This window comes from Mandrillus leucophaeus, unplaced genomic scaffold, assembly GCF_000951045.1.
Source record: "Mandrillus leucophaeus isolate KB7577 unplaced genomic scaffold, Mleu.le_1.0 Scaffold90, whole genome shotgun sequence".
Taxonomy (NCBI): domain Eukaryota; kingdom Metazoa; phylum Chordata; class Mammalia; order Primates; family Cercopithecidae; genus Mandrillus; species Mandrillus leucophaeus.
In genome coordinates this window covers 1,714,009-1,733,732 of record NW_012109808.1, presented here as the reverse complement: position 1 = coordinate 1,733,732, position 19,724 = coordinate 1,714,009, and the positions used below count along the sequence as shown (strand labels likewise).

The window sequence follows — 19,724 nt, the reverse complement described above, 5'->3', positions numbered from 1 at the left end:
TCTGCTGTTTTTATAACCAAATATGGAGATTTAGGAATTTTTGGTATTCTAGTATTAAACGTAGTTGAAAATGGTATCCTGATAAATATGAATTTTTTAGTATTGGATTATTTTTTAACATTTTTCCATTAGGTCTCAGAGAAAGAAAAAATAAGTACTAAAATATGCTTTCTTTAAAATAATTCTTATTAGGAATTATGTCATCACTCAAAAAGCTGTAAATATATGTCTTTAGGTTAAGGTCCACAACCTTCATTTAGGGCTGTTTTTACTTACTTTGGTCTTCCCTGTCTCAGGAAATGGCATCGCATTCCATCCAGCATCTTAAGCTGGTCACCAAGGATTCACCTAGATCCGTTTCTTTACACCATACTTCCAATCCATTACAAGATCCTGCCCCTTTAATTTCTGAAATCTCGCTCAATTCTATCTACTTCTAATACTGCTTTTCAAGCTACCGTCTCTTCTCAGTGGGTTTACTGCAGTGGCATCCATTGAAGTTGGTCCCTCTGCTCCCATACCTGCCTTTATCTGTGCTTCTCACTGCAGGCAAATTATTTTTTTAAATTGTCATTATGTTTAATTATTCCTCCAAGTTTAAAAATCCTCCCTGAGTTTCTTTTGTTCCAAATCCCTTACCATGGTCTATAGTGCCTACATTATGTGGCTTTCTCTGTATATCTTGATTTTTTTTTCCACTAGATACTTTCTTTTCCCAAGATTTTACATTGCTGACTTCCTATTTCATTAATATTTTATTATTTTCAGAGAACCAATCTTTCATCTCCTTAGGTAAATTTATTTCTTTGTATTTTTTGGATGCTATAGTGAACAGGATTGTTTTTTTTTTTTTTGAGTTGTTATGTATAGAAATGCTGCTGATTCTTGTATGCTGAATTTTGATTTCTGCAACTTTACTTAATTTATTACTTCTAACAGTTTTTTTAGGGACCTCTTTAGGGCTTTCTATATATAAGATCATGTCATCTGAAAACAGGGACAATTTAACTTCTTCCTTCCTCATCTAGATGCCTTTTATTTCTTTTTCTTGCATACTTGCTCTGGCCAGGACCTTCAGTACTATGCTGAATGGAAGTGTTTATAGTGGGCATCCTTGGCTTTTTCCGGTCTTAGAGAAAATGTTTTTAGATTTTTACTGTTGAGTACTATGTTAGCTGTTGGCTTGTTGTATATGGCCTTTATTATGCTAAAATAAATTCTTTGTATGTCTCATTTATTGGAAGTTTCTCTTTTTATCATGAAAGGATGTTGAATTATATTAAATGCTTTTTCTGCTTCTATTGAGAAGACCACATGATTTTTATTCTTTATTCTGTTAATGCGGTATATTACACTTACTGATTTACAGCTTTGTATTCTGGGGATAAATTCTAAGTGACCGTGGTGGTAATGATTCTTTTAATGTGCTGCTGAATTTGGCTTGCTAGTATTTTGCAGAGGATTTTTGTATCTGTGTTCATCAGGGATGTTGGCTTGTAATTTTCTTTTTTAGTAGTGTCTTTGGTGTCAGGGTACTCCTGGCCTCATAGGATGAAGTTGGACATGTTCTCTTATCTTCAGTGTTTTGGAACAGCTTGAGAAGGATTGACGTTAGTTCTTCTTTACATGTTTGATAGATTTTACCAGTGAACTAATCAGATTCTGGACTTCTCTTTGTTGGGAGGTCTTTTATTACTGATTCAATCACCTTACTCATTATTGGTCTGTTTGGATTTTCTGTTTCTGTTTTCTGTTTCTTTGTGACTCAGTCTTGGTAAGTTGTAGGTTTTTAGGAATTGACCCATTTCTCCTAGGTTATCCAATTTGTTGGCATAAAATTGTTCATAGTATTTTCTTACAAGACTTTGTATTTTTGTGGTATCATTTGTGATGTCTCCTCTTTTAATTTTATTTATTTGAGTCATTACTCTTTTTTTCCCCTTATTTAGTCTAGCTAGCATTTTTTCAGTTTTGTTTATCTTTTCAAAAAACTAACTTTGAGCAGAAAAAAATAATTCCTGGGTACTAGACTTAGTACCTGGGTGAAGAAATAATCTGCACATCAAACCTCTGTGACACAAATTTACCTATATAACAAACCTGCACATGTACCCCTGAACCTAAAAGAAAAGTTAAAAAAACTCGAAAACCTGTTAGTTTCATGGATCTTTTCTATTGTTTTTCTAGTCTCTATTTCATTTATTTTTGCTGCCATCTTTGTGACTTCCTTTCTTCTACTGACAGTGGCTTAGTTTTGTTTTTTAGTTTTTTGGGGTATAGTTAGGTTATTTATTTGAGATCTTTTTCTAAATGTAGGCATTTATTGCCATAAAACTCCGTCTTAGAGCTGCTTTTTTGCATCCCATAAATTTTGGTGTGTTGTATTTCTGTTTGTATTTGTATCATGGTATTTTTTCATTTTCTTTTACATTTTTTATTTGACCCATTGATTATTCAGAATTGTGTAGTTTAATTTCCACCTATTAGTGAATTTTTCTGTTCATTTATATCTAGTTTTATACCTGTATGCTCTAAAGAGATACTTATTTTCTTAAATATGTTAAGACTTGTTTTGTGGCCTAACATGGTCTGTCCTGGAGAATGGTCTGTGTATGCTTGAGAAGAATGTGTATTCTGCTGCTGTTTGATGGAATGTTCTGTATATGTTTGTTAGGTCCATTTGTTTTAAAGTGTAGATCAAGTCTAATGTTTCTCTATAGCCTTTCCATCTGGATGGTGTGTCCATTGTCCACAATACTACTATTGTATTTCTGTTTAATGTTTTCTTCAGCTCTATCAAGATTTGCTTTATATATTTAGGTGCTCTGATTAGGTGCATATACATTTACAATTATTGTATCCTCTTGATGAATTGACTCCTTTATAATTATTTAATGACCTTGTTTGTTTCTGTTTAGATTTTTTGACTTATAGTGTATTCTCTCTGATATAAGTGTAGCTACCTCTGTTTTCTTCTAGTTTCCATTTGTGTAGAATACCTTTTTCCATCCCTTCATTTTTCAGTCTATTTGTGTCTCTAAAGTCTATTTGTGAGTCTCTTTAGGCAGCATACAGTTGGGTCATTAGAAAAAGTCTATGTAGCTACTCTATGTCTTTTGATAGGAGAATTTGTTTACATTTAAAGCATTTATTTATAGGTAAGAACTTGCTACTGCTGTTTTCTTAATTGTTTTCTGAATGTTTTATAGTTTCTTCATTCCATTTTTTCTCTCTGTCTTCCTTTGTGATTTGATAATTTTCTATAGTGATATGCTTTGACTGCTTTCTCTGTCTTTTAAATATGCACAGGTTTTTTCTTTGTGGTTACCATGATATTTACATAAAATATCTTGTAAGAATCTATTTTAAGCTGATAACAACTTAACTTGGACTGCATACAAAGAGTCTACACTTAACTTCCCCTCCCATTTTACATTATTGATATCATAGTTTACCTCTTTAAATATTGTATATCCGTTAAAATTATTGTAGCTATAGTTATTTTTAATACTTTTGTCTTTTGACTTTTAAACTAGAGTTAAAAGTAACTGAAACACTACCATTGTAAGTATTGGAGTATTTTAAATTTGAATATATTAGTACTTTTACAGTGAATATAAGAAATTATATACTTTCATATGCTTTTGTGTTATTAGCATTCTTTCATTTTGTCTTGAAGAACTGCTTTTTATATTTCTTGTAAGGCAAGTTAATGTGATGATATTCTTGGATGGCAGCACCCCCCTCCTCCCACCTCCTGCCAGGACTTTGAGTTTATTATCTCGTTCTCTCCTGGTTTCTGCTGAGAAATTCACTGATAGTCTCATAAGGGTTCCCTTATATGTGATGAGTTGTTGTTCTCATGCTGCTTTTGGCATTTTCTCTTTGTTTTTTCCTTTTGAGAATTTGATTATTGTGTGTTTCAGTAAGATCTCTTTATATTTAATCTATTTGTGGTTATTTGATCTTCAAGGATCTGGATGTTCTTTTTCCAGATATAGGAAGTTTTCTGCTATTATTTCTTTAAGTAAACTCCTCTCATCTCCTTCTCTTTTTTTCCTCCTTCTGGGACTTTCATAATGAGTAAATTTCTTTACTTGATGGTATCTCATAAATTCTATAGTTTCTCTTAATTCTTTTTCTTTCTTCTTCTTTTTGTTTCTCTGAGTGGGCAATTTCAAATGACTTGTCTTTGAGCTCATGATCTAGTTTGCTTCAAGATTGCTGTGGAATTATTCAATTCAGTCATTGTGTTGTTTAGATTAAGAATTTTTGTTTTGTTCTTTTTGATGGTTTCTATCTCTGTTGAATTTCTAATTTTGTTCATGCAACAATTTTCTGATTTTGGTGTCTGTACAGAAGCTTGTCCTTTCCCCCAGTTTTGCTTTATATGATTTTAGCTTCCTGTGGTCAATTGCAATATAAAAATCGTAAATGAAAAATTTCATTAATAAACAATTCATAAGATTTACATTGCATGCCATTCTGAGTAGAGTAATGAAATCTTCAGTGGTCTCACTTCATCCCTCCTGGGACATGAATCATCCCTTTATTCAGTATATCCATGCCATAGATGCAACCCACCCATTAGTTGCTTAGCGGTCATGTCAGTTATCAGGTTCACTGTCTCAGTAACCTGATAGTGCTTTTGTTCAAGTAACCCTCATTTTACTAAATAATGGCTTCAAAGTGCAGAGTAGTGATGTTGACAGTTTGGCAATGCCAAAGAGAAGGATAAAGTGTTTCTTCTAAGTGAAAATGTGAAAGTCTCAACTTAATAAGGAAAGAAAAAAAAGTACACTGAGATTTTTAATTTCTGTGATATGAACAAATTTACTCTCTGTGAAATTGTGAAGGGAAAAATTGTGCATAGTATCTATAGGGTTTGATACCATCCTTGGTTTCAGGCATCTGCTGGGAATTGTGCAGTGTATCCTGCATGAGTAAAATGGGACTACTGTATTCTCTTGTAGCTCACTGAACTTATTTAAGATGATTGTTTTGTATTCTTTATTAGGCAGTTTAAAGATCTCCATTTCTTTGGGATTGTTTGCTGGTGCTTTATTTTATTCTCTTAGTGATACCATGTTTCCCTGATCATTTATGATCCTTATGGCCTTAGTTTCTGTGCATTTGAAGAAGTAGACGCTTCTTCCAGACTTTACAGACTGGCTTTGGCAGGGGATTCCCTTTACTTAATGAGTCTATGCGGAGATTTTTGGTAGGCTTTCTGGCAGGGTTCATTAATGAGCTTTGCTGCTGGTGTCTTTTTGGGAGCTGGCCTTGTGACTGGGTCAGCAGGTGGACTGAGCTGGTATCTGGGTCCCAGAGGCTAGCCTGTTGTCTGAGTTTATGAGTTTGAGCCTGGAGCCTGTATTCACTGGGGCAGACACTGACTTTGGATCTTCTGTTGGGGGGCCTGGATCCTGGCTCCTCTGGGGCTGGCCTGGCACCAGGGTCTACTGGTGTGGGCCAACTTGATTGGGTCTGCAGGGGTGTCCCTAGTGCCTGGGTTCTTAGGGCTAGGCTTGGAACTTATGCCCATAGCAGCTGGTCTGGCACTGTGGTGAGACTAGAGCCTAAGTCTGTTGGGGTCTGCCTGGTACTGGGATGGGCCTGGTACCTGGGCCCATGGGGGAAGGCCTGGAGCCTGTGCTTACAGGGGCCAGTCTAGTACTGAGATGCACCTGGAACCTGAGTTCCTGGAGGTAGGCCTGGTGCCTGCATCCGTGGGGCTGGCCTGTATACTGGGTCCATAGAGGATGGTCATGGCGTCTGGGTATGTACAGTTAGCATTTAATGTAACATATTTCCCCTAACTTACTGGCTTAAAACAACATTTAATTTGGCAGTTTCAGTGGGTTGAGAGACAGGTGTGGCTTTGCTGGGTCCTTTGGCTCTGGGTCACTTGCAGGCTGCATTCTTCTCAAGGCTTGACTGGAATGACAAGTCATTGTCAGGATTCAGTTCCCTGTAGGTTACTGGACTTGAGACTTCAGTTTGTCACGACCTGTTTAAAGGCTTCTTTTGTTTCTTTGACATGTGGCCTCTCCGTAGAACATCTCATAACGTGGCAGCCTGCTTTATTAGAACAAGCAGACAAGAAGATGACTGGCAAGAGAGAAGATGCTAGCAAATTGGAAGTCAGTTTTTTGCAGCCTAATAATAGAAGTGACACCCCATCACTTCTGCAGTGTTCTCTTTATTAGGGGGCTAGCCTACACTCAAGGGTAGAGGATTACACAGGTGCATGAATACCAAGAAGCATGGATCATTGGGACCTATGTCAGAAGTTGTGTAAGAGAAACATTAATATCAAAATTAAGAATAAAACTACCAAATGATCCAGCAGTCTCACTTCTGGATACATATCCAAAGGAAATTGTGTCTTGAAGAGACATCTGCATACCCCTTGTTCATTGCAGCATTATTCACAATAGTCAAGATATGGAAACAATATAAGTATCTGTTGACCAAAGAACAGATAAAGAAATACACATACACACGTATATACACCCAATAGAGTATTGTTCAATTTTTAAAAAGAAGGAAATTCTGTCATTTGCAACAATAAATGGATGAACCTGAAGGACATTATTCTAAATGAAGTAAGGCAGATACAAAAATAAAATACTTCATTATTTCACTTAAATGTGGACTCTAAAAAGTCTAGTTCGTAGAAGCAGAGAATGGAATGGTGGTTGCTAGGGAAAGGGCAGAGTTGGGAGGGGTCAGGAAAATAGTACAAAGTTTTCCTTATGTAGGATGAAGAAGTTCTAGAGAGCTAATGTGCAGAATGGTGACTATAGTATTGGCAAAAATAATGTTAGCTAAGTAAAGTGATAGATATGTTAATTAGCTTGACTATAGTTATTTCACAATGTATATGTATATTAATACATGAAATTATGTTTCAATAAAACTTTTACTTAGAAGGAATCAAAGGCTGGACGCGGTGCTATGCCTGTAATCCCAGCTCTTTGGGAGGCCAAGGCCGGTGGATCACTTGAGGTCAGGAATTCAAGACCATCCTGGCCAATGTGGGGAAACAACATGTCTCCTAAAAATACAAATATTAGCCAGGCGTGTTGGCAGGTGCCTGTAATCCCAGGTACTAGGGAGACTGAGGCAGGAGAATTGCTTGAATTCGGGAAGCGGAGATTGCAGTGAGCTGAGATCACGCCACTGCACTCCAGCCTGGGTGACAGAGTGAGACTGTCTCAAAAAAAAAAAAAAAAATTGAGAAACAATCTTCCAAATATAGTAACTCTGTATCATCACATGTATTAGCTGTGGTAGCAAAGTTGCTACTGTCTAAATACTTTTGGATATTGATTTCAGTATGTGATTACTTGGACTGCTTTAATTTTGATAGGATTCTATAAGAACAGCCTTCTTTTCTGAAATATAGAAGTCATTTAACTCTTTGAATTTAATCAGAGAAATTTTAACTACTCATCTATTGTCAGTCTTCAATAGATAGCAAGCTATTTGAAGGCAGAGGCTGGGGATGCAGTATAAATCTGAACTCCCCCAGAACTTAACTACTAATAGCCTACTGTTGACAGGAAGCATTGACAATAACATAGTCAATTAACACATATTTTGTATTTGTATTGTATATTGTATTCTTACAATAAAGTAAACTAAAGGAAAGGGTTATTAAGAAAATTGTAAGGAAGATAAAATATATTTGTCATTCATTAGGTAGAAGTTGATCATCGTAAAGTTATTCTGCCTTCAAGTTGAGCAGGCTGAGGAGGAATTGGTCTTGCTCTCTCAGCAGTGGTAGTGGCAGAAGAAAATCCACTTATAAATAGACCTTTGCAGTTAAAATCCCTGCTGTTCACGAGTAAACTAAACTTTTGCTCACCTAAGTAAACTTATGTTTATCTATTTATTTTTTAAAAACTTAATTGAGCTATAATGCACCATAAAATTAATGCTTTAAGTGTACAATTTAATAACTTTTTTCTTTCGTACATTTACTGAGTTATCCAGCCACCTCCCTAATTCAGTTTAGAACATTTACATGACCCCAGTAAGGTTCCTTGTCAGGACTTTTCTTGATCTTTCTCGTATAAATAATTGGTGACAAAAGATTTCTTATAACAGAGCTGTGTTTATTGCTTCTCTTGTACGAATACAAATGTCTTCCTTGTCCTTCTGTACGAAATATAGACATTGTCAATAGTGTAAATTTTATTTAGTGGGCTGTATAATGAAATACATGAGATGTGTTTGAATTTATGCAACTTTTAGTAAGGAAAATTTTGTGTCAGAGAGAAAAATTCTTTCATGTTTATTTTAGAGAGTCCCAATTAAATATTTTCAGTTTGACTTTAGTTTTTGATCTTTTATAGCTTGTTTTATTTTTAGCAGATCACAGTAGAAAAGATTGACAAGCTAATGTAAAGCCCTCTTAATTATTCACTACAAATAAACATCAGTACCTTCATAGGCAGGTCATTCTCATGGATAATAAAAGTAGAAAAGAACTAATTAGATCGAACAATTTATCATTAATTGGCCAACAAATGCAATTTTTAGCCTAATTGGTATTTTCAGTCTAACTCACCAGAGGGCACTCTTTTCTAGTGTATTGCTTTTAACTCTGATCTACTGAATATTATCTCATACCTCAAAAAATTTGAGCCAGTTATTGGGATCCAGATGTAGATCATTTGGAGATCAATGATGACTTTCTTTTCTAACTTTCAGTAAGTTTTTTGGCCAGCTATTTCATTTTAGTGTCATTAGACAGGGCTTTGCAAACAAAACAGTCTTAAATGCTTTAAGCAGTAGTGTATCTGCTATAAAACTATCTTCTCAATTTAGTCTGTTTTGCTTGCTAGCTCTATAATGCTGCTGTTTCTCTGAATTCTTATTAAGGCTTCAGATCGGGTGGAGCGGCGGCTTCAGGAACTAGAGAGAGAGATGCGCACAGAAAGGGCGCTGGTGGAAAGACGCCAGGATCAACTGGGACTCATGTCCCTGCAGCTACAGGAGGTTTGTGAAAAGCACTTTCATGGAATGTAAATCTTGAATTTGGATATTTATTTAGCCATGTTAAAATGGTTATTGCATGTGACAGTATAATTCAACCCATCTGAGAAGTATTAATATCACATATTGGTTGTAGTTCATTGTATAGAATCAGACCTCCCTGGTTTCATACTTGCTGTCCATGTGACGTTAGTTGGGCAAGTTTCTTAACTTCTCTAGGAGCTAGTTTTGTCTGTGGAAAATGGAAATAATAATACTATTGACCTAATTAGAATAGTGCAAGGATAAATGAATTAATGCCAGTAAAGCTCTCAACATACTGTCTGTCATATGCTCAGAAAATGTTAACTGAAAGTATAATTATTCTGATTAATTTTTCTGGGCATAGACTAGACCAGGGATCATCAAACGATGGCTCACAGGTCCAATCTGGCCCATCGTCTATTTCTGTAAATAGTTTTATTGGAGCACAACCACTCCTATTCATTTATATATTGTCTGTTGGTGCTTTTGTGACACAGTGGCAGAGTTGAGTAGTTGTAGCCCACAAGAATATATGGCCCACAAGGTTTAAAGTATTGGCAGGTTGGCCCTTTACAGAAAAAGTTTGACAACTCCTGAATTAGGTTATTATCAAACCAATTTAAAATGGAGAATAGTTACCCTTTAGGTACTCTTTTTAATGTGAAATTTCAGACATAGATAAAGTTGAAAATTTAGAATAAAGAATTTCTGTATAACCTTTACCTAGATTCCCTTATTATTCATATTTTACCAGACTTGTTTCATCATTTATTCTAGGTACATCCACATATATGTAATTTTTTTGTGAAACATTTTTAATTTGCAGACATGATATACATACTTATCTGTGAATCTTAAAGTCAACTGATTAAAAAATAAATTGTTTTTCATCTAAATAATTTGATATGTATGTTTCCTTTTGCAGTTACAGTATGACAATCAAAATTAGGAAATTGAAGTCAATAAAATACTATGGCTTAATCTATACATTTTATTGAAATTTTGCTACTACAGTAGTGTCCTTTCCTGATCCAGGATAAAATATAGGTTCACACATAGCATTTAGTTGTCATGTCTCTTTAGTTTCCTTTAATCTGGAACGGTTTTTCAGTCATCATGAGTGATGACTTCTCAGGGTGTAAACAATTTATTTTGTAGAATGGCTTTCATTTTGGGTTTCTTGATATTTGTTCATGACTAGATTCAGATGATGGACTTTTGGCTTGAAACTTAGATAATTGGAGTTATGTCCTTCCCATAGTGTCATCTTAGGAGTCATAGAATGTTGGTTTGTTACATTACTGGTGAAAACTGAACACTTGGCTATCGTGTTGCCTACCGGGTGGGTTTATCCACTGTAAAGTTACAATTGTTCTCTTAAAATTATCTATTTTATAGGATAACTCTTTGGGACTTCAACATATCCTGTTTCGATTGTACTTTTGCTCACTAATTTTAGCATCTATTATTGACTCATCTGAAACAATTACTGCTATAAGTAGTGCCAGATAGTGATTTAATATGATTCGTTCTACATTTATAGAATCCTACTGTAAGAAAGAACTTTTTATTATGTGCACTCATGGATTCTTATTTTATTATATTGGTTATATTTTGTGACTATCATTTATAATTTTAATTTGTTGAAATTCCCTTTAAATGTGTCTTTGGTCTATACATAAAATATAAAAAGTAGAAACAACAAGAAACCCAAAAGATTCAAAACAAATGGAAATTCTTTTCATTTATGAAATGATTTTTCTAAGAGTTCTAAAAATACACTTGTGTGTGCTTGTAGATCGTTAACCTTTATTAATCGACAGATTTTTTAAAAGTTTTTTTTTTCACTGTTAATTGAAAATTAGGAACAAAAATTGAAACACTGAAATTTAATGTAAGCTGATAGAAAGATCTGCTTTTGTTTTCTGAAATTCCATTTCCTTCCATTTCACAAAAGAAGGCATACCCTTGTAAGTTGGTAATTACTTTGAAGAGGATATGTTGTTGAATAATTAGATACAGCATGTGGGTAGGCTTTTTTTTTTTTAACCTTGATTTTTATACATTTGTTCTCAAAGCAAATTACATCTGGTGAGCATAAGAATAGTACTAAAGAGACAATTGTTCTTTTCTGCAAGAGAAAATTAGAGAAATTTTCTGTACTTATTTTCTTCTCTCTTTGCAGAATGCACAAAATTACAAAGAAAGAGGGAGCGAAAGATTGCTTCCCACCCCTTTTCTTAAGACACCAGAGCCTGGGTATTTGCATTGTAATTGTCAATTTGACTAAAAGCTTCAGCTGTGATTTGGAATTCCATCTCTGACAATACAATAGGAGATCACTATTGATGAGAACTGTTTAATTTCATATTTTGTCATTTTAATATAAGCAGTGACCTATACATTTTTACAAAGCAGTTTTAGATTATAAACAGTAGTGGAAACTAGGAAAGATTAAGCTGATGTATTTTCCTGCTCCCATGTTAAATAGCTTAGACTCTTCTGGAAAGGTCATGTTTAAGGAGAGGAAACACTTTCCCTTCTTTTTGATTATTAAAAATACTTATGGAAATTCCTATACCATATGATAATAGTAATCGATGCATTTTTTTTCCTGTTTATGGTGAGAAATTAAATCCATAGATGAGCAGGTGGGCCTGAACTTTTAGCCACTGTGCTCTTTTGCCTTCTTAAAATGTATCTTCCAATGTTAATGAAAAATATGACATTTAAAACTTAAGACATTAAGAGTTTTCATTTGAAATTACAGGATGCAGAGATTTGAAGGTATAGTATATTACAGGGAGGCGGTCTGTGGTTTCGGCAAAAACCTGCTGCTTTTTAGTTATCTCATGGGTCCTTAGGTCCTCAGAGCTTTACCTCTCCCCATTTAATGAAAAAGCACGTTGTTAATCATTGGAAATTGATCAAGGGAAAGCCATTTTCCTTTTCTTTAGAGTTTTTAAAGAATTGTTCACTCATTTCTGTTTCTTATCCTGTTTTGAACAAAAGGGCCATGAACGCCCAGGAATCCACTTCCTTTTTTGAGCCTCAACTACTCATGTGCTATTGAAGTCACATGAATGCCGGGTTTTCTTTATTTAGTAAGGATCTTCATATCTTGTATTTTAAACAACCTGGTTTGGTATCTCATAGAAGTCTCTTCTTTAAGAGAAATGAGTATTTTATATGAGATGTGTGACAATACTATTCTTTTAATATTATCTTTTTAAAATTGTAGATGATACTTTGAACTTTACTAAATCAATTCAAGTTTTTTTTTTTTTGAGGCAGGGCCACTCTATTGCCCAGGAGTGCCATGGCATGATCTCGGCTCACTACGGCCTTGAATTCCTGGATTCAAGAGATTCTGCCACCTCAGCCTCCCTTGTAGCTGAGACTACAGGCAGGTGCCACCATGACAAGCTGATTTTTTTTTTTGTTGTATTTTGGGTAGAGACGGAGTTTTACCATATTGCCCAGGCTGGTCTCAAACTCCTGACCTCAAGTGATTTGCCTGCCTTGGCCTCTCAAAGTGCTGGGATTACAGGAGGGAGCCACCATGCCTGACCTAAATTCAAGTATTGTTAAGCCTATACCCGTCAGCCTTTTCTATGTACACAGTCAAGTATGTAACATTGAGGTAAATTATCTCACTATAAACTCTTTTGATGAGGTGCTTGATAGTATCCTAGCTTTGATTGGTTAGTTTAGTGGAGTAGGGGTAGGCTTGGTGGGTGCTAGTGTTGAGAAAGGGGTATTTAGACTGTAAACACAAGCTAAAACCACTTTTTTGCAGGTCCAATATTTACATAAAATCCTAGATAAAAATTTAAACTCCTGATTTGCATCCTGAAAATTCCCGACTCATTTTTTACTGGCTGTTTCATATACATTGAATATTATTTCTTCATCTTGAGTGGAATTACTTAAAATGAAAAACATGTCTGGGCATGGTGGCTCATGCCTGTAATTCCAGCACTTTGGGAGGCCGAGGTGGGTAGATCACTTGAGGTCAGGAGTTTGAGACCAGCCTGTCCAACATGGTGAAATCCCGTCTCTACTGAAAATACAAAAAAAAAAAAAAAAAGAAAAAAAAATTAGTGTGGTGGCGCACACCTGTAATCCCAGCCATCCGGGAGTCTGAGGCAAGAGAATCACTTTAACTTGGGAGGCAGAGGTTGTAGGGAGCTGGAATTGTACCACTGCACTCCAGCCTGGGTGACAGAGTGAGACCCTGTCTCAAAAAAAAAAAAAAAGAAAAAGAAAAGAAAAACATGAGATAAATGCTGGACACACACACACACACACACACGCACACACGCACACTCTTCAGAGCATTTTTTTTGAGGCAGGGTCACACTTGCCCAGACTGGAGTGCAGTGGTGTGATCATGGCCCACTCAGTCTCACCCTCCCAGGCTCAAGTCATCCTTCTACCTCAGCTTCCCAAGCAGCTAGAACTACAGGGCACGTTATTATACCCAGCTAATTTTTGTATTTTTTGTGAAGACAGGTTTCGCCATGTTGCCCAGACTGATCTCAGACTCCTGGACTCAAGTGATCCGCCTGTCTCAGCCTCCCAACCTGCTGGGATTACAGGTGTGAGCCACTATGCCTGGCCCTCTTCCGAGCATTTTACAGCATATTAAGTCACTAGTTTCTCCCTTATCTGCATCAACCATATTCTATGCCTACATATGATCTAGATGCCTTAAAATTAAAGGATGTCTCATGGGGAAGTCTGTGGGATAGGCAAGGGCATGGAATCTTAAAAGACGATGGTGAAGATGAAGTGAGAAATTAAGTGTTTAAGATAGGAGCTCAGCTCAGTGGCTTTTAGTCTGTTCTGAGGGACAACCGGGTTATGTGAAACTCATCCATAAAATAAGGCCATATGAAGAAACATTAATCGATACTTTTTTTCCAACATTTTTTTTCACTTTTTTTTTTTTTGAAAAACCTAATGATGAAGTAGCTATTCATTTTTGTCCAGAAATGTAATTGTGACCCCAGAGATGCTGAGTAATACAGATATCACCTAAGAAAAGCCTCAGGTACCCTTTATTAATGTATTTAGTTTGGACTCATTAAGGGAGAAGCTTCCATGAAACCTAGGATATTTTTCTAATGTGTTCTTAATAGCTTTTGCGTCTCCCTTGAGGCTTCTGTGATATTTCGAGTATCACACAGCAGGGGAGAATCTAGTCAGGCAAATATTCTAACCTGGCTTCATTTACCCCTTTTCCTGCACTTCCTTTCCACACTTCCCTACTTTGTTTGGAGTCGGGGAGGCCTTTCCAAGACTGGCAGATCTTGGACTCACCTTTATTTACCTTTTCAGGGTTCAACTGTAAAACTTTCGTTTGATCATTCACTTTGCCTCCCTCTTGTTTTCATAACCAGTGCCCCCTTTTTTTGTAGTCATCTCCTACATTTTTGCGTAGAGTTATTCATATTCACATTTTGCATACAGTTATTCCTAAGTTTTTCTTTCCTATGATGTTGTTAGATGTTTTAAATGCCCATTAAAATCACCCTCACGTTGATCATCCCAGCAGCCTCTCTAATCTTTGAGAAAGACCAATAGATTTTATAAGTAAATGAGAGTTTAAAAGTCAAACACAATCCTGTGGGAAGCAGGAGGAATACTCAGAGGATGTACTTTATTGTTCTTTTTCTTAGGACATAAGCTCTAGAATTGAGTCCTTAGGCAGGACTGTGTGAGCCCCATGGAGTTCGGTAGGCAGAGAGTAACACAGGCAGGGCCTCAGAGCCCTCAAACCACAAAGAGGCTGAAAGCACTATCACAGCAGGACAACCACACATGTACTACTTCATTGGAAAATGCGTGTAGCAAGTGAAAATCCTAAAACTCCTACTCCAGTGTTTATTCTTCACGGGGTAAAGTTGTGTGTGTAGTATAAATTGGGGCTTATTTTGAGCCACACTTTTTATTCTTTTAACCAACTCTAATGCCACTGACTATTTTTCCTCTTTTGTAAAGATGGCATTTTTTTTTTTTTCATCTCACCGTCCGGTTTCTGGTAATACATATTATGTGAGAGTTTTGTCCCCGATTATTTATGTTACTGATTCTTGATATGTTGTCTCTTTTTATTTTACCTATTTTGAACACTTTGCATTTCTAGTATTTGAAGATAACACTTACTAAATATTTGTTTAATACATTAAGTAGTGACCATATTAATACACTGTTTTGGTCCTATGTTTAACTAGGTTTATTTCTCACGTAGTTCTTTTAACATTTCATTATTAAATATTTAGTATAAAAAGCATTTTTTAATATAACTAAATGTGATCATATGAAATATTCAAATATTCTCTTACAATACAGGCTTATTTATTTATTTACATGGCTGATTTTTTCCTACATCTCTTCCAACTCTGTCCTTTCATCATGAAACACTTCTTTTATCCCCTAAAAAAAGAAACTAGTGTTGATGGCCTGGAAGGTATCCCTTTATATTTTTCTGTTTGTTGTTAATTACCTGGACTGATGTATATAGACTATATACACCTTTGCATATATGGGCACTTTTTGGTCATGTATTCGTTTTTAGAAAATGAGATCACATTTTGTATACATTTCCGCTTCTTGCTTTTTCCTTTTTTTCACCAGTGCTTTCTGGAAATTCATCCAACTATCTGATGTGGTTCCAATGTAATCTTTTATTGCCATTGGTAGATCTTGTTTTTCCAGAGGTTCTGAAACTGCATCTTGTTCTGCCAGCAATGATTGAGTGTAGCTCTTTCCCCCACATTCTTACTGGAAGTAGTGGTTATAACTCTTTAAGTTTTTGCCACCTGATGAGTATAAATTGTTAACTCATTTTTATGTTTATTTGCATTTCTCTAGTGAATTTGAGTGTCTATTCACACATCTCTTGGCAGTTTGCATTTGTGCTTACATAGAATGCCTATGTATGACTTTTGCTCATTTTAAAATATTGGATCATTTGGGATTTCTCTCTTTCCTCCGGAGATTTTTTTTTTTTTAATAGGAGAGAGGAAGGAATCTAATTCACTTTTTATATGTCTCATCAGTTGCTTCAGCAGCATTTTTGAATAAAAATTGGTTATTTCCACTCTAATTTAAATGCCACATCTGTTGTATATCTAGTTTCCTACAATATCTGTCTGGTCTCTACATGCTTTGCCATTGATTTGCTTGTCAATCCCTATACTAATATCACTCTTTCTTAATGATTATAGGTTTTATTATCTTTTGGTAAATGATAATGAAAATCTCTTGTCCCATTCCATGAAAAATCATGCTGGCATTTTGATTACGATTGTATTAAGTACAGACTAATTTAAAGAGAAGGTCTTTTCTAATATTTTCCAATAATGTTTTATAACTGTCTATATAAATTTCTTAGATCTCTTTTGTTAGACTTATTCTTAGGTACTTAAGGCTTTTCTTTCTATTTGGAATGGGATTTTTTAAAAAATTGCATCTCTAATTGGTTATTTATAGTATACAGGGGTACAACTGGCTTTATATGTGGTTCTTGTATCCAACAATTTTGCTCAGTGCCCTTATTCTTATAATTTCTTAATAGCTTTACTGACATACTATCTTAGTGTATAGATAATCATACCATTTGAAATTAAAGGCAATTTAGTCTCTTTCTTTATAATTCTTTTCTTTTTTTTAAATCTTATTACACTGGTTAGAACCTGAAGTCTAGTATTGAATGGAAGCAAAGACAGCAAGAATTCTGTGTTACTTCCATATTTATATGATTCTTAAGTGTTAAATGCTGTTGTGTGGTGTTTGCCCTGACTTTTTAGTGCTAACCTTTGTCACATTAAGAACATTGCCTTCTATTCCTAGGTTGCCAAGAGGTGTTTGTTGTTATTTATTTATTTTAAAAATCATGAATGGGTTGTGAAATTTATCAAATATTCTTGCTGTGCACTTAACTTTGGATATTTAAATATATTGATTTAAATATGGTTGATTCCATCAATAGATATTGAGCCCTCCTTGCATTCCTGAGAACTTTATTTGATTATAATGTTTTGTTTTTTTAATACATTGCTGAATTAATTTGCTATTTTTTTCTTAGGATTTTTATATTTGTGTTTATGATTGAGATCAGTGTTCCTTGCACTGACGTTTTTGGTTTTAGAAGCATGGTTAATTAGTCTCATAAAACGAATTAGGTGGAAACCTTCTCCTATTTTGTGGTTTAGTTTTGTGTAAGAGAGGGATTGTCTATTTCTTGAATGTTTGTTGAAACTTTGTGCCTGTTATCTTTTTGATGCAGCAGATTCCTAATTTTTTTTAATGTTTATTGGTTTGTATAGCCTGTTTATTAAGACAATTTGGTAATTCATGTTTAATGTCTTGCTAGAAATAGTATTATTTTATTAGTTTTCTTTTTGACCAGCTTTGTTTATTGCTTCATTAACTTCTGCTTTTAACTCCATTACTCTTTCTTTCTCTTCATCTAAAGGATTATTCTGTTTTATTTTTTAGGCTTGAAAATTGAATGCTTGATTGATTTTTCTGTTTTTTAAAAAAAGTAATGAAAATTTAACCAAATTAACATATGCTTTGTTATACTTTTATGGTAGTTTTTTTTCAAAATCTTTTATAATTTGTTACAATTTTCTCTATAATTCAAGACTTATTTAGGAATGTCTTTTGGTATTTTCAGAAATGTATGTATGCTTATTTTTAAATTCTTTATTGTTTTTAATTTAACTCCTTTGAAAGTTGTTGAAACTTCCATTTTGACCTAAGTCTATGATCAATTTTTTGTAAGTACTCCAGAGTAAGAAACAAATATTTTTCTGTGTTTTGGATGCAGAATTTTATGTGCTTGTACATGTCGTACATGCATACATACACACATATACATTTAATAGATCATTTGTGAATTTTGTTCTGTTCTTCTGTTTTCTTAATAAATATATCAGTCTAAAGCTTCTCATAATTATAAAGATTATCAGTTTCTCCCTGTGATTTGTGTCAGTTTTCTTTTATCTGTTTTGTGCGTGTGGTATCTCATGTATAATTAAATTATTTCTTGGTCAATTATTTAAAAAATATTACCTGGTGTGCCTCTTGATTTTAACATTCTTAAGATTATTTTATTCATGGCATATCATTTTCCCTCTTTAATCTTTCCTTAGTATTTCCATTTTTCCATGTTTCTTACAAAATACCTTATTGCTTAAGTTAAAAATAACTTTATCTTATAAATTAATGGTTACTTTAGTCATTTTATACTTTCTGTGATTATTGGAATATTTTAAAGTGTTTTTATCATATTATTTTTTAAAATTTCTCTTTTTGTTTCTTTTTCCCATTTCTATTTGGAATGGAATATGTTATATATTCATTTTGATACTTTCTGTTTGCTTTGGAGCTGTAAATTATATTTCTGTTCTTTTGATAGCTGTTCTAAAATTTTAAACATACAGTACTTATTAGTCTAAGATATCTATGTTCCAGCTACATTGTGTTCGTTTCAGTGTCTTACTGGAACATTTTTCTTCTGACTCGGTATAACTTCTCCCTTCTCATTCCTCAGGCTCAATTGTCACATCTTTAGGGAAAACTTTCCTGTTCCTCCTCCCCTTCTAAAATCGCCCCTTCAGCTCCATTGCTCACTATCATGTATCATATTACTCTATTTTTAAAAATAGCATTTAACACAAACTATAATTATTGTTTGTGTACTTGTGCTATTATATGCCTTTGCCAAAGAATGTAGACTCCATTGGAGGGGCTTTGTGCATCGTGTTTACCCTGGTTTCTGCAACATGTAGTACAGTGTTTATCACACAGAGCTCACTGAACAGGTGCTAAAGAAATTGATGTTTCCAAATGTAAATGATTGTTCAGCTGCATATAACATTCTTGATAAATTTCACTCCAAGAGTTTTATACCTTGTGCTACTCTACTGCTCTCATTCCTGAAGACAGAAAGTAAAAGTTAAACAATTTTAACTTATTTGAAGTTTAATTATATAGTAGTTACAATGATATAATCAAAATTCCACAAACATTCTTCAAGAATTCAATCATAGTTAAATTAAACATAATTCAACTCTATAAAAATAACGTTTTCGTACAGTGGGTTGCTGGTTTTCAAAGTATACTGACAACTTAATAAAGACAGCTGGATTTTTGATATCTTTGTGTTTAACAAAGTTTGAAAAAGAAATTTAGAATGGAGATGCCCAGATACATGCACTGTACATGTAGGCCTCTGTGAAATATTAATTATGGATTTCTGAAGAGTGTTAATGTAGCTGTGTGAGCGTGGATAAATTGACACTTCATGGAACTGTTTCCTTTGTAAGTTGACAGCAAATGCTGATTGACTTTGGTTTTGAGACACTGCAAATAATGGACAGAAAGAATTTTTAAAGAGACTTTGCAGATACAATCCTTTTTTTGGTGTGTTTTTCTGAATGCTTGTAAGGGCAAGCTCTTTTAATTTAGGTTTTCACATAATTTGCATTGAATGTTTTAAATAAATTGATACAAGTCATAGAATACTTGATAGGGAATTACTACGTGTTTTGACCACTAGTCGTCAGTATTGAACCATTAATTGTGACGTAGCAGGCAGTGTTTATTAAAGTTGGCCAAGTTTACTGAAAAACAATTATTTACAGTGTGTATACTCTCAACTCTTAGGGCTTTCTGAA

At 34.5% G+C, this 19,724-nt stretch overlaps 1 protein-coding gene across 1 annotated transcript in view; it reads left to right on the top strand.

Annotated features, from left to right (window-relative positions):
• Positions 1-19,724, top strand: part of CEP128 (centrosomal protein 128kDa) — a 466,161-nt gene that overhangs the window by 74,717 nt on the left and 371,720 nt on the right. The window contains exon 9 of the mRNA XM_011969708.1: positions 8,893-9,009. Within this exon, the coding sequence (XP_011825098.1) occupies positions 8,893-9,009 (117 nt within the window). The remainder of the gene's footprint in view (positions 1-8,892; positions 9,010-19,724) is intronic.